The sequence below is a fragment of the Carassius gibelio genome, chromosome A19 (genome assembly GCF_023724105.1).
Source record: "Carassius gibelio isolate Cgi1373 ecotype wild population from Czech Republic chromosome A19, carGib1.2-hapl.c, whole genome shotgun sequence".
NCBI lineage: Eukaryota > Metazoa > Chordata > Actinopteri > Cypriniformes > Cyprinidae > Carassius > Carassius gibelio.
In genome coordinates this window covers 27164688-27179074 of record NC_068389.1, presented here as the reverse complement: position 1 = coordinate 27179074, position 14387 = coordinate 27164688, and the positions used below count along the sequence as shown (strand labels likewise).

The window sequence follows — 14387 nt, the reverse complement described above, 5'->3', positions numbered from 1 at the left end:
CGTTTACCACAATCAGCGCTTTTACGCACCATTGCGCATAACCGCGCGCACACACCTGCTCCGCTGTTTGACAGAATCGCAACTTTTCCCGCCAAAATTAGATTTGGAACATTTGTAACAATTGCCGTTCTAACGAATGACGTCAAGTATATATTCAAATAACGATTTATAAAACAGTTGTAGAGCCATTCCACTGCAGCATTGTAAAGAAATTCAACAGTGACAGTGGGCGGAGCTTTTGCTCTAACTGAGGGAAATCGCATGGGGCAGGAGCAGAAGCATGGTGAACTGAGTCAGGAGAAGGGTAAAGTTGAACCCCTGGCGTTTACACATCATGGAGAACATCTTTGCGCACTGATTGATACACTACTGGTCTCTTTTGGAGAAATCACTTAAGCTGACGTTCACAGTGGATTTAATGCGCTTTGGGTTTATCTGTGGAGACATGGAGTGAAGCACCGGTCAGGAAGGATGCCCGAGCGAAGATGTGCTCCAGCCGGAAGATCATCTGGAGTTTGTTGGTTCTGTCGGTGCTGGAGATAGGGCTCGGGGTGTCCAGCATCGTTCTGGGCGCGGTGGGCATCATCCGGGCGAAAGCGGAGCACAAGACCCAGCAGGGCGACGCTTCTCCTCTATGGAGCGGAGTGTGTGTACGTCTCACCTCGCTAGTGTTCTTCTCTAGTGTCCTTCTAAAATATCTGACCCGAATCTATCAGAACTCACAGGCACTTAATGTTTTTGTAGGATTTTATTCTTATTTTTTTTTTGTTAAAAATGTTTTGTTGTCAGATAAGTAGTCCTACCCAGCTAACGAGTTTTGGTTCCAAGAACGTTCTGGGAAGGTTACTTTTTGGTTACAAAAAAGGAACGTTCCAAAAAAACAAACAAACAAACAAAAAAAAAACCTTCTTGTTTGGTTCCCCATAACAACCAAATGGGAACGTTAGGTGAACATTCTGTGTTTGCTGGCTACCATTTTTTGGATATACCTTTGTGAATTAAAACATGTAGACTTCAGTATACTTTTACAAATAACTTATTATGGAAATAATATACTTTAAAGGAATATAGTTAAGTGCGAACTAAACGTCATGATTTCGGATTGCTTCTTAGTTGCATTTAAATGTAATAATGTAATTTGCATTTAAATAAAATTGATTATAGTTTATATTAAATGCATGCTGACCCACTTAAATAGGACCTAAGTGTGTTTTTTTTATGTAAATTCATACCTATATTGTCTTTGAATATTGCAATTCAGAATGTATAAAATATACTAACTTTAAATTTAATATAACACATTGAAGTTCAATTATAAAGTACTTCACATGTGCATTAGCATGTTAGTTAATAAGGGTATTTCTTTAAAGCGTGACAAAATCCATAATGATTTAATATGTATTTTAATGTTTTGATTTGACATTAGTATAGGTCACGTTTTAAAGTGTGTTAAGTAGCAAACTCATGAAAGTGTCTCTTTTTAAGTACACATAAGTGGCCTTTTATTTCATTAATATTAAGTTATCTGAAAGTACAGATGTTTAGAAAGACACTTTTAAGATTACAAAACAGTTAAGCTCGCTTCTTTTTCACAGTTGTAGTACCATGGGATTTTTGTAAGTACCATACCATAAAATGCATTTTTATATCATGTTGTATACAGGATTGATGTAACTGATATTAACATTTACCCTAACATTTTTTTGTAAATGAAATCTGACCTAAAGCAGAATGGCACACATTCTGAAATGCTGTAACTTTGAATGGTTTAATAATTCATCATAAAGTTGTTTACCTCACAGATTAAGATGGTGTGACTCTACTTTAATCTGAATGTAGTATGCTTCTGTCACAATAAAATGTTTTTCATTCAATTAATTTCTATTAAGATGCTCAAATATCCTGTTTTTCTGTCTCCTAGTTTCTTATCTGTGGACTGTGTGGCATGCTGTGTGCACGGAAAAGAACAGGACTGATTGTGAGTACATACACACATTCTGCTGAGCAAGTATGCATACTTCACTGTACTACTACTGTACTGTATACTCACTCTACTGTAGGACACATGAAGTTACACTGCCTGTAATTTTCCTTTTTTCATTTTGAAATGAAATCAGAATTCATTTAAAAACTGAATGCAACAATCAAAAGTTTAGAATATGCCACATTTGCTGTCAACATGTTGCATGTTTAATTCAGTCAAATTTTTTTTTTGGAAATAAAAAAGTGGTTAATTAGCATTTTTATTTGACTTTTATTTTGAACTTTATTGTTTCCATAACTTGTGTTCTTTCAGCCAAGTGGAAAAAACACTTTTAAGTATTTATTTTAGCGTCTACTACATTTTGCATTTTAATTTTAATCTGATTTTGTGATTTAATACACACAAAACCAATTCGATTTATGGAATAATAATAAAAATATATATCAAATATCCCCTATGCAAAAACTTTTTTGATTCTGGCTTTAACAAATGTTTAGATTTACATTCTAGAAATGCAGGTAAATTAGTGCGTATTTAATTAGATAATGCATCATCATATGGCCACAAATATCCACATCCGAGAGCAGCGCCAGCTCACAGTGTGTGTGTGTGTGTGTGTGTAAATATCCCAGGATACGTGACTGGAGAGATGAGATTTAATTAGCCACCTCTGAGTGGAGTGAGCCGGCCCAGCGGAGAGTGTTAATCACAGATCCATACTGAAGTGAAACACTAGGCTCTCCCACCCTACTCTCCACGTGTCTCTTTCATATCATTACTTGTTTACCTTTGCTTTCTTGTTTACACGCTTTCAGCTTGGTCCTCAAACACGCTTTAGCGTTTCTCGTTTTATGTCTGGCTCTCTCCTGCTGATTGATTTTGTTTCAGGGCCTGTAATGTTATTGTACAGCTAAAAGGAAAGCCTCCCCATCAGACTGTAATGGTTACATTAACCTCAGGAACTACTCAAGAACACTTAAGCATTTTATCTTCAAATGATATTGACTTTTATTCCCAGTGGATACAGTCTCATCTCAGCAGGGTTTAGATACTTAAACAGCAAACATACTGCAGAAAGTGTGTTTTTGCTGTTTCATTTCAGTGTGGAATGTGATATGGGCTGCTGTATGAATGGAATACTAGCTTAATAGTATGCTGAGTGTGTTCCAAGTACTATTTTATTTATTTATTTTTACAGTAAAATAATATGAGAGATGGTATACACGATATTAGCAGAATCGATAATGCAATAATTGAAATGACAGAATGGCTGAATGAATCTGCTTAGGTAAATGATCTTATCTTGGAAATAAATGATTCCAAAAGATTTTTAATTTTAATTTTAATTTTAATTTATTGATATGGATTAATATGTAAATATTATATGCATGTTATATATGTTATTCTTTTAATATCGTATGCATTATTTCAATGATGTGTTCATGCAATATACATTATTTTACTTATGAATGCAATATGCATAATTATTTTGATATTGCCTGCAAGCAATGTTCATTATTATTTTAATATTAAATGCATATATGTTATTCTTTTAATATTGTATTTATGCAATATGCATTATTATTTTGATATTGCATGCAAGCAATGTACATTATTATTTTAATATTAAATGCATGTTATATATGCTATTCTTTTAATATTTAATATGCATTATTATTTTGATTTTAATTTTTAATTAAATGTTTTAATCTTTTGTGATTGAAAGCAAGACACTGCATCTAAAACCATTGTTATTTTGTTATTTTTTTCTGATCTGAAAATCAGCACATATTTAATCAGAAAATGCCTCATTTACATATTTAAACAGCATTTTAAAAAACATGTAATACATAACAATTGTCTTAATGTACAGATATTAATCAACTGGCGAAGGTATAATGAAATGTATTAGCTAAAACTTTTTTTTACTCTATTTACCTGTAGTGTCTTACACTAAAATATCTTATTACAAGTTAAAAGTATCAAATAATAGATATTTCTAATATAATCTGATCTGAGCAACCTTTTATATGAAGAGAAATGCAAATGCTCTCCCTCTTATAGACCTTCTTAGTGCACCATACTGAAAAAACATGTTACTATGCTAGCTTCTCCCAACAGTATATTTACATTTTAGTAATTTGCAGACCCTTATTACTGTAAGCAATTTATCATAGCAGAAAACAATATCTGCAGTGCACAATACCAAGTAATGACAGTAACAGTTATAGCGCACTAAAAGCAGGAGTGTGATCCAGGAATCAGGATAACGTGATAATGCGCTGTGGAGTCAGAAGTCTCTTGTGTAATTTGAGGTCAGATCTGTCCTGAAGTGTTGAGGTGGCAGTTTTCTGCTGACAGATAATGTCACTGTCTGGACGTGGTCTGACCGATTATAAAATCACAGAGCAGCACAATCCATTCTCCACGTACACAATAGTTTCATCCTCATCCTCCGTAAACAGTGTTTCTGCTGTGTTGTATGCTTCCTGATTAATATACTCTGACCTTTACGAGCATGGAAATCAGGACATCTTAGCAATACCAAGCAACACCCTGGAAATGCCTTCGCACTTTGGTTGTTACTTTTACATAGGCGAACACCACTTTGATAAATAAACTGATGTTTTCATTTCAGTCTACAAGAAATAGTTCAACATAAAAAAAAATGCTGCGTTTAAAACAAACCAGCGCTGGGGGAAATATGGACAAACTTTAAGCTTTACCTTACTACTGGGTTACTTTAAGCTGTGGATAAGTTTAATGTTTAACCCGACCTTCTGGGTAGTTTTAATTAGCTCAACTTAGCACTGGGTTGGATAAATTAATTCAGCATTTGTAAACTATTAAATCATTTAAAAGATTTTAATAGTATGATAATTTTGATAATGTGTGCATGCTATATGCACTATTATTTTTAATGATGAATGCATAGAATATGGATTATTATGTTAATATTGTATGCATGCTATATATGTTATTCTTTTAATATTGTATGCATGAAATATGCATTATTTCAATATGTTCATGCAATATAAATTATTCTACTTATGTATGCAATATGCATAAATATTTTGATATTGCCTGCAAGCAATGTTCATTATTATTTTAATATTAAATGCATGTTATATATGTTATTCTTTTAATATTGTATTTATGCAATATGCATTATTATTTTGATATTGCATGCAAGCAATATGCATTAATATTTTAATAATATACATGCAATATTAATTATTATCTAAATGGTGTTGTCATGTAATATGCATTATTACTTTGATATTGTATGCATTTAAAATGCATTATTATTTAAATGGTGTATGCATGCAATATACATGATCATTTTTATGATGTATGCATGCAATATGCATTGTAATTTTAATGTTGTATTTATGCAATATACATTATTATTTGAATGTTGTATTTATGCAATATACATTATTGTTTGAATGTTGCATGCAATATGCATTATTCGAATGTTGTATGCATGCAATATGCATTATTTTAATGTTTCCGTGCAATATGCATTGTTATTTTGATATAATATAAATGCAAAATGTGTTATTAATGATATATGCATGCAATATGCATTATTATTTGAATGTTATATGCATGCAAAAGGCACACAAACAGCTAACATTATGCATGTTTTTCTCTCTCAGATGATATTATTTTCCTCCTGCTGCATTTGTGGATTAATTGGTGGAATCCTGAACTTCCAGTTTGTCCGAGCGCTGGTCAAGCGTACAGACGCCATGCACTCTCTTCATTTGGCCGTCATGTCTCTAGCATGTCTGGGCATCAGCAGCTGCACGCTGTCCACATGGCTGACCTGCAGACTGGCCAGCAGCGAACAGCAGCGCATGTTTCTGGAGAGAGAACATTCACTACATCACTCGCACGAAATGGCAGAGAAGGTACGCAAGGAGCTGGTATGTTTGTGCGGTATGTGTGTGCCGGTGCATCTCACACACTTACAGTCAACATTACATTAAAACTGACATTAAAGCTTACTTTCTTATTATTATATGGTCCCAAACTTTCCAAACTTTTATCAATATGTAATGATTAGCTCAGTGTCTGAAACAACTTTCCTTTTCCTGCAGTGAATGGGTGCCGTCAGAATGAGAGTCCAAACACAAGTAATCCACACCACTCCAGTCCATCAGTTAACATCTGGAGAAGACAAAATATGTTTTAAAAAGATGTTTTAGACTTCAAACTGTTGCTTCCATCTAAAAGACGAGTCCATTATCCATAATGTGTGAACAAGTCCATCTACTGTTGTCTCTCACATCAAAATCCACCCACATACAGTATTTGTCTAAAACTATTAATGGACTGTTTTGTCTTATAAACTGTGCTTGATCTGTGCATATTTCTCTCCTGATTCAGACAAGACGGCCTTTTTCATTGGCAGAAGCACTAAAATGGATTATGTATTATAGATGGAAGCAATAGTTCGAAGTGAAAAATGCCTTAACAATGTTTCTTAAAAGACACACAGCTTTTGTCTTCTCCAGATGTTAACTGATGGACTGGAGTGGTGAGGATTACTTGTGGATTATTGTGATGTTTTTATCATCTGTTTGGACTCTTCAATTTCTGACGGCACCCATTCACAGCAGTGCATGTATTGGTGAGCATGTGATGCAATGCTACATTTCTCCAAATCTGATGAAGAAACAAACTCATCTACATCATACTCATACAGTAGCTAAGAATGGAAGTTGTCTCTCTCCTGTCTGTTTGGATGTTCGTCTCGTAGAGAAACTCGGCTGTGTGTTTGTCTGCTTGCAGGAGGTTTTGGATAACACCAGCAATTGCATCTCTCAAATCTCCTACAATGGACGTAGCGCTTCGCCGTGACAGCTCGCTGCCCACATGCTCTTAACAGCACAGTTCTTCAGTCTGATTGGCTGAGTCAGGCTGACAGTTCTTCAGTCTGATTGGCTGAGTCGAGCTGACAGTAGAAGCACAGACGGTGTTCACAGGACATAATGTAGACAGAGCGTTAGATAACAGTATTGAGCAGACAGACAGCCAATCAGTGTCCAGTTACCTGGTGACCTCAGGAGAGGTCAGAGCTGATGACATTGATGATCAGCGTACAGAAAACAGACATTTGAGTACGAAATAAGCATGCAAATGACCTTCTCTCTCTTTCTGTATCTCGTTCTCTCACCTGTATCTAGATAAAGGGAATGTTGAATCTGAAATTGTAATCCTGATATTGTATGGTATACTGAATGCTTTGATCCTGATCGTATAAATGCACACTGTTAAATGCCTGTAAAGATATTTATGAATTTACAGTATTTTTATATAGACGCTTCATATGAAAATGAAATAAAGATGCCAATGTAATTTGTTGCATTATGGCTGATGATTAAATCATTAACACACAAAAACACCTTTACTTTACACACCATAGATTTGTATGTTTTAATATACATATATTGTTGACTAAAACTAAAGTGGTACATTTTTATCATTTCAATCAATGTCCTCTCCATCTATTTTTCATTTATTGCAGTTAAAATTAACAGTTTTCTTTCTTGTGAATTTAATATTTAATTTAAGTATTTTTCAGTTTCATTTGTATTACATGTTATTTTCAATTGTTTTTTAATTAAAATATTTTTCTTTAATTATAATTTATTTATTATTATTTATTTTAATTTTAGAAATCATTACTGTTAAGTAGGGGCGGATCTACCGGGGTGGCAAAAGAAAGCCCTGCCACCCCTGCTGACACCCCAGTTGGCAGTAACGAATTAAAGCTTATGGCCAATTTGAAAATTTACCATCGCGAATTTTTCGTGATTCGTGATCCCTCTCCGAACTCCAAACTGATTCGAATGATTTGCGATACCCAAACTGACTCAAATGATTCGCGAACCCGCTTTGAACTCCCGAACTGACTCAAATGATTCGCGAACCCGCTTTGAACTCCCGAACTGACTCAAATGATTCGCGATCCCCATAACTGACTCAAATGATTCGCGATCCCGCTACGAACTCCCAAACTGACTCAGATGATTCGCGATCCCCATAACTGACTCAAATGATTAGCGATCCCGCTATGAACTCCCGAACTGATTCAAATGATTCGCGATCCCCAAACTGACTCAAATGATTCGCGATCCCGCTATGAACTCCCGAACTGATTCAAATGATTACTGACTCAAATGATTCGCGATGCCCATAAATGACTCAAATGATTAGCGATCCCGCTATGAACTCCCGAACTGATTCAAATGATTCGCGATCCCCAAACTGACTCAAATGATTCGCGATGCCCATAACTGACTCAAATGATTCGCGATCCCGCTCCGACCTCCCGAACTGTAAAAATAAATTAATAATTTTCGATTTTCAAATATTGCAAATCTAAAAATATTCTGGTGTGTAAAGACAAAACACAGAAACGCGAAGCAGCCGTCACGCAGCAGAACCGCCACGCTCATGACAGCAGCCTGTGTGTCACCGGCCTGAGACTCAGGAGGAAAAGTTGGGTAAAAATTGATTATCTATCAATAAATGAAGCTTAAATGAAAGCACAGACTTTGAGATGATAAATAACTAACTTGGTGTAGTCTACGAGCGAACGCACCACGTTTACGCATGTGTAAAGCATGGCGAACTGGACGCCGGAGGACGGAGTTCCGAAACCCGCCACAAACTCCGCGGACGTGTCGACGGTAGCGCAGATATCCAGTGGAAATGTCGCGGCGGGTCCGTGTCTCATCCCGTCGTTCGCGGACGCGGTGAAGCTGCTGAACGCGCGGTACTCGTGTCTGGTGCTGGGCTGCGTTTCCCAAAAGCATCGTAAGCCTAAGTTGATCGTAAAAACGATCGTACGATTGATCTTAATATTACGGTCTGTTTCCCAAAAGCATCGTAGCTTAAGTAGCACTTGAAAATCTTCGTAGATCTACGAGTGCTCTGGGGTAATCGTACATCCCCAAGTGCATTGTAAGAAGACAGATTTATGAGGACACCTGCAGGACAACCGGCAGATTACACTTTTAACACACTGCAACGCCAGTAATATAATAATATTTTGATTGTACTTTATTGTACACTTTATTGTACTCGTTTATTGTTTACATGAATTTATAAATGAAATAAATAAAAAGGGGAAAACAAGATGAAAAAAAAACACATCTTTGTTTTTCTCTATCTCCTCTAAGAGGACATTAATTTCATCCTTTTGAAAGGTATCTTTTTTTTTTTTTTTTTTTTTCAGCCATTTTGTCAGTGTCTCCGCCTGTATGTAGGTGCTTTATATAGACTTGATTGTATTGATTGGTAATCCAAAACAGATGACAATTATTAGGTTAAACGTTCAGAATACGATTCCATATAAGGTTACATTTTAGCACTTCGCGAATGGACAGCGACTCCTAAGTAGCACGTAGAGCGCGTTCTCGCGCGTTCATGTTAAGTGCATTTTTGGGAAACGCTCGTGGAATTGCTGCGAGCGTTCGTAAGTTTGCACGTAGAAAACGCTCTTAAGAGCTAAGATACATCGTTATCGGGAAACCCGGCCCTGGACAGGCACCGCAGGCACATCTCCGGAAGAAACGCACGGGCATCCGCGGCGCGAGGGACTCAACTCTGAGCTGCTCAAGAACTCCAGCAGGTGTGCTCAAACACTGTGGTTCTGTGTTGTTTGTGCATTATTATCAGACTTCAAATGCTTGCCTTTCAATATTTTGATACAGTCAACAAAACCATGATATCTTTAAAAATACTGTGACGTTGTCATCGTGTGTCAGTGCTGCTGAATAGAAACCAGACACATACAGAAGTTTGACAATATGCCTTTGTAAGAATGTAGTCACTTTAATAAAAACAGAATAAAACCAGCAGGATTACAAAACTAGTAAACAATTATCCATAATTTCAAATGTGCTGAAAAGTTTTCTAAGTTTTATATCTTCTATTCTATATTTATGAACTATTGTGTCCCAAATTAGGTTATAATAGACTTTTTTTGCTCTAAACAGAATTATTTTGCTAAATATATGCGCTCTCTCTCCCTTTATATATATATATATATATATATATATATATATATATATATATATATATATATATATATATATATATATACAGTACAGAACAAAAGTTTGGAAACATTACTATTTTTAATGTTTTTGAAAGATAAATATAGAAAATCAAAAATGCAGTTCTGCTGATCTTTTAGGATACTTTGATGAATAAATATGAATGAATAATAAAAAAAGAAGCTATGTTTTTAAAATATTAATATTTTTTAATAACAATATACACTACTGGTCAGTAATTTGGGGTCAGTAATTATTATTATTTTTTAATAAAATCAATACTTTTATTCAGCAAGGATGTGTTAAATTGATAAAAAGTGATAGTAAAGAAAATATATTATTATTATTATTTTTTTATAAATGCAGTTATTTTTAACCTTTTATTGATCCAATATATTAGACGGCAGAACTGTTTCCAACACTCATAATAAATCAGAATATTAGAATGATTTCTAAAGGATCATGTGATCGACTGATGTCACATGTGACACTGAAGCTGGAGTAATGATGCTGAAAATTCAGCTGTGCATCACAGGAATAAATCATTTGTTTAAAGTATATTTAAATAGAAAACTATTATTTTAAGTTGTAATAATATTTCACAATATTACAGTTTTTTCTGTATTTTTGATCAAATAAATGCAGTCTTGATGAACAGAAGAAACTTCTTTCAAAATAATAAAAAATAATGTTTCCAAACTTTTGGTTTGTACTGTGTGTGTGTGTGTGTATATATATATATATATATATATATATATATATATATATATATATATATATATATATATATATATATATATATATATATATATATATATATATATATATATATATATATATATATATATATATTAGGGGTGTAACGGTTCACAAAATTCACGGTTCGGTTCGATACGATACACTGATGTCACGGTTCGGTTCGGTTCGATACGTTTTAGATACAGCAAAATGTAAAAACATCTCAACTTTTCAGAATGCCGCAAGCGCACCGCGGGTCATGTGACAAGAACTAACCAATCAGCTTCATCCTTTCCCGTAACAACGTTGAGAGCTCAGCCAAGATGAAGGATCAGCTGATCATAGTTGTATATGGATTGCAATTTTGAAATAAATTTAGTAGCAGAGCTACTGCAAGCGATTTTTAGAGCTGCAAATCCATTTATCCTTCGCTGAAATTTCCGCGTCTCATGGAGAGAGCACGTCATTGTTGCTTAGCAAAGACAGACGCCTCATGAGCGCTTCTGCCCGAGCGCTTTGGAAAGGAGGAGAAAGACGCGCTTAGCGTTTTCCACGCGTTTTTAGGAGCGATATGTGAACGGACCCTAAGGCGCTCGCTCACTCAGCACGCGCTGAAGGCTCGTTGCAAAATGTCTAATGCATTTAACAGACCAGAAATATAAGATCCTAAAATAACCAACAGGTCTGGTGTTTGGGTTGGATTCCCTGTAAGCTATAGTGTCTAAATGCTGCAGGGATAGTTTGCTGCGTGCATGTTTCTCCTTTTTTTTCGTCTTTTCCCAGATAGTACTGACGCATATATCCCAGATATTCCCGCTGGTGTTTTTTTTTTTTTTTTTGTATTCCCGCTGGTGTACCCTGTCATGTTGCAGATGCGACATACCGTTGTTTTTTTATCCACCACTCTCTTGCCATCACCATTATAGCTTAAAGGGAATCCAAAGTGCACCCAAACACCAGACCTGTTGGTTATTGGAGGATCTTCTCATTTCTAGTCTGTTAAACGCATTGGCTATTTTGCAACGAGCCTTCAGCGTGTACTGAGTGAGCGAGCGCCTGCTGAGTAGCCTAACATAAACATATAAGATGGTGTTTTTTTCTTCTTCGGGAGTGTCAGGGGCGTTGCCTGTTACGTTGTTTGGGTTATTGGGCTACCTTGTTGAACGCATATCATTATATTTCTCTCTCTCTTTTTTTTTTTTTTTTTTCAAATATAATTAAATACTCCAACGAACCGTTCGGTATACATAATGCGTACCGCGTACCGAACCGAAAGCGTCGTACCGAACGGTTCAATACGAATACGCGTATCGTTACACCCCTAATATATATATATATATATATATATATATATATATATATATATATATATATATATATATGTATATGTTTTTAATTAATCCATATACTCTCTTTATTAAGTATATAAGTTTTGTCATAATTACCATTTTATATATATATATATATATATATATATATATATATATTCAATTATATCATTACGTTGATATAAAATCTTGCAGATCAGCATTTTTTTTTCTTTAAGATTCAGCTCTGTGTTTTTTGGAAAATATTTATTTTCTGTTATATTAGATTTATACATTTTTATGTATTTTAATCACATTTCTATTCACTGATTTGATCATTTAAATGACTATAATTAAAGAAAATTATTGATAATTTATATTTATAAAAATGTAGCGATCGTTTATATTTATTAAATATGAATATTATGTGTTTAGTTTAATCTTAGCTCTCTCTTGTGCCAGGGCCACAGTTTGAAAGTATGATACGGTGAACTTTTGCATTCAGCTGAAACTTCTCTATAGACATCATTTATTGATAAAGATTATTGACCAGCCATTCGTTCATCCTTGTTCAGTGGGTTTGCCGTCTGAAAGGTGTTCCTGTGGCGTATGACAACATTAAAGTCGCAGGACCGCATGGAGATATTTATGATGATCAAGGATTCATTCATCTCCACGTCGAGGCGTCGTTCGTGGTCTTCAAACCAAAGAAAGGGTCGAAGCTCGTGGTGCGTCACAAGACCTTCATGAGCTAGAGATCGTGTGAGAATTTGAGAAATGAAATGAGATTTTGCTGAATGTGCTGAAATGTTGCATCGCATCACTTGCCCTGCAGTGAATGGGTGCCGTCAGAATGAGAGTCCAAACAGCTGATTAAAAACCTCACAATAATCCACAGCACTCGAAACAAATCCATCACTAACATGTTTTTAATTTCAAACTGTTGCTTCCTGCTAAAATATGAGTCCATAACAACAATTCCTCCATCGAAAAAGTCTTCTGGTCTGAATTAGGAGAGAAATCTGCACCGATCAAACAGCGTTTAAACCGTACAAAACGGCTCTCAACAAACATGTGGGAGACAACATGATGGATTGGTTTCTTGCAAACGCATCTTTTGTCTTCTCCAGATGTTAACCGATGAGTGCTGTGGATTATTGTGATGTTTTTATCAGCTGTTTAGAGGAGCACTTATTAAACTCCACCATTTTTGTCAATAATTTTGGCTTTCCATAACCATTTTTGTTGAAAAATAAAATGCAATGTTTTAAGTGTCAGTTTTCTGAAATTGAGATTAATACATCATCTGGAAGATGAATAAATCATCTTTCAGTTGATGTGTGGTTTGTTAGGAGGACAATATTTGTCTGAGATAAAACTATTTGAAAACCTGGATTCTGAGGGTGCAAAACAAATCTAGAAAATCGTCTTTGAAGTTGTTCAGATGAATTTTTAATGCATATTACTAATCAAAAAATAAGTTTTTATATATTTACGGTAGGAAATTTACTAAATATCTTCATGGAACATGATCTTTACTTAATATCCTAATGATTTTTGGCATAAAATAAAAATCTGTAATTTTTACCTATGCAATGTTTTTTGGCTATTGCTTCAAATATACCCCAGAGACTTCAGACTGTTTTTGTGCTCCAGGAACAAAGATGTCATGTTAAGCTTAAATGTTGTGTTAGAAAATCAATCAAAAATGGCAATACTTTGTAGAATCACACATCTTAAAAAAAAAAAAAAAGCAATACATTTGCCCAAACATTGTAATAATATTGTTTTGAGAGGTACGTGCAATACTAATAATGATAATTTATTGATTGAAGAGCTTGTGGCCCAAACCGAGCAAAAGGAAATGAGTGTAGAATCTGCTACAGAACCAGAATCCACAGAAGACACGATCGACCGTCCAGAACAAGAGAAGAAAAAGAAGAAAGACAAGCGAGAGAAAGAGTCTCTGAACGACAGCAGCATGGAGCAAACGTCAGAAAACCAGCAAACCTCTGCCGACACAACCGAGACACACTCCAATGCAAACGGACATCACAAAGAGAAGAAGAAGAAGAAAGACGAACAGATCTCCTCCTCTGGAGCATGTGCACATTTTTATTCTTCCGCCTGTAGAGGGCAGCATGCATTTCTCTTTCCACACACAACTCTCACAAGTTCTCCTCATCAAACAGTTCTCATGGAATTAAAATGGGGGGAAAACCCTCATTTAGACATTTATGATTATGGTGAAATTAAGGAAATAAACTATTATAAAAAGGTGGC

General features: G+C 35.1%; 1 protein-coding gene and 1 pseudogene across 1 annotated transcript; both read left to right on the top strand.

Moving 5' to 3' along the window:
* Positions 1–263: 263 nt before the first annotated feature.
* LOC127935867 (transmembrane protein 196-like) lies at positions 264–7333 on the top strand. Its single transcript, XM_052534069.1, has 4 exons — positions 264–650; positions 1922–1978; positions 5647–5901; positions 6785–7333. Exons 1-4 carry the CDS (start codon positions 486–488, stop codon positions 6851–6853), a joined length of 546 nt encoding a protein of 181 aa, XP_052390029.1. The 5' UTR covers positions 264–485; the 3' UTR covers positions 6854–7333.
* A 1276-nt stretch (positions 7334–8609) lies between these two features.
* LOC127934998 (DNA-directed RNA polymerase I subunit RPA43-like) lies at positions 8610–12859 on the top strand (annotated as a pseudogene).
* The last annotated feature ends 1528 nt before the right edge of the window (positions 12860–14387 follow it).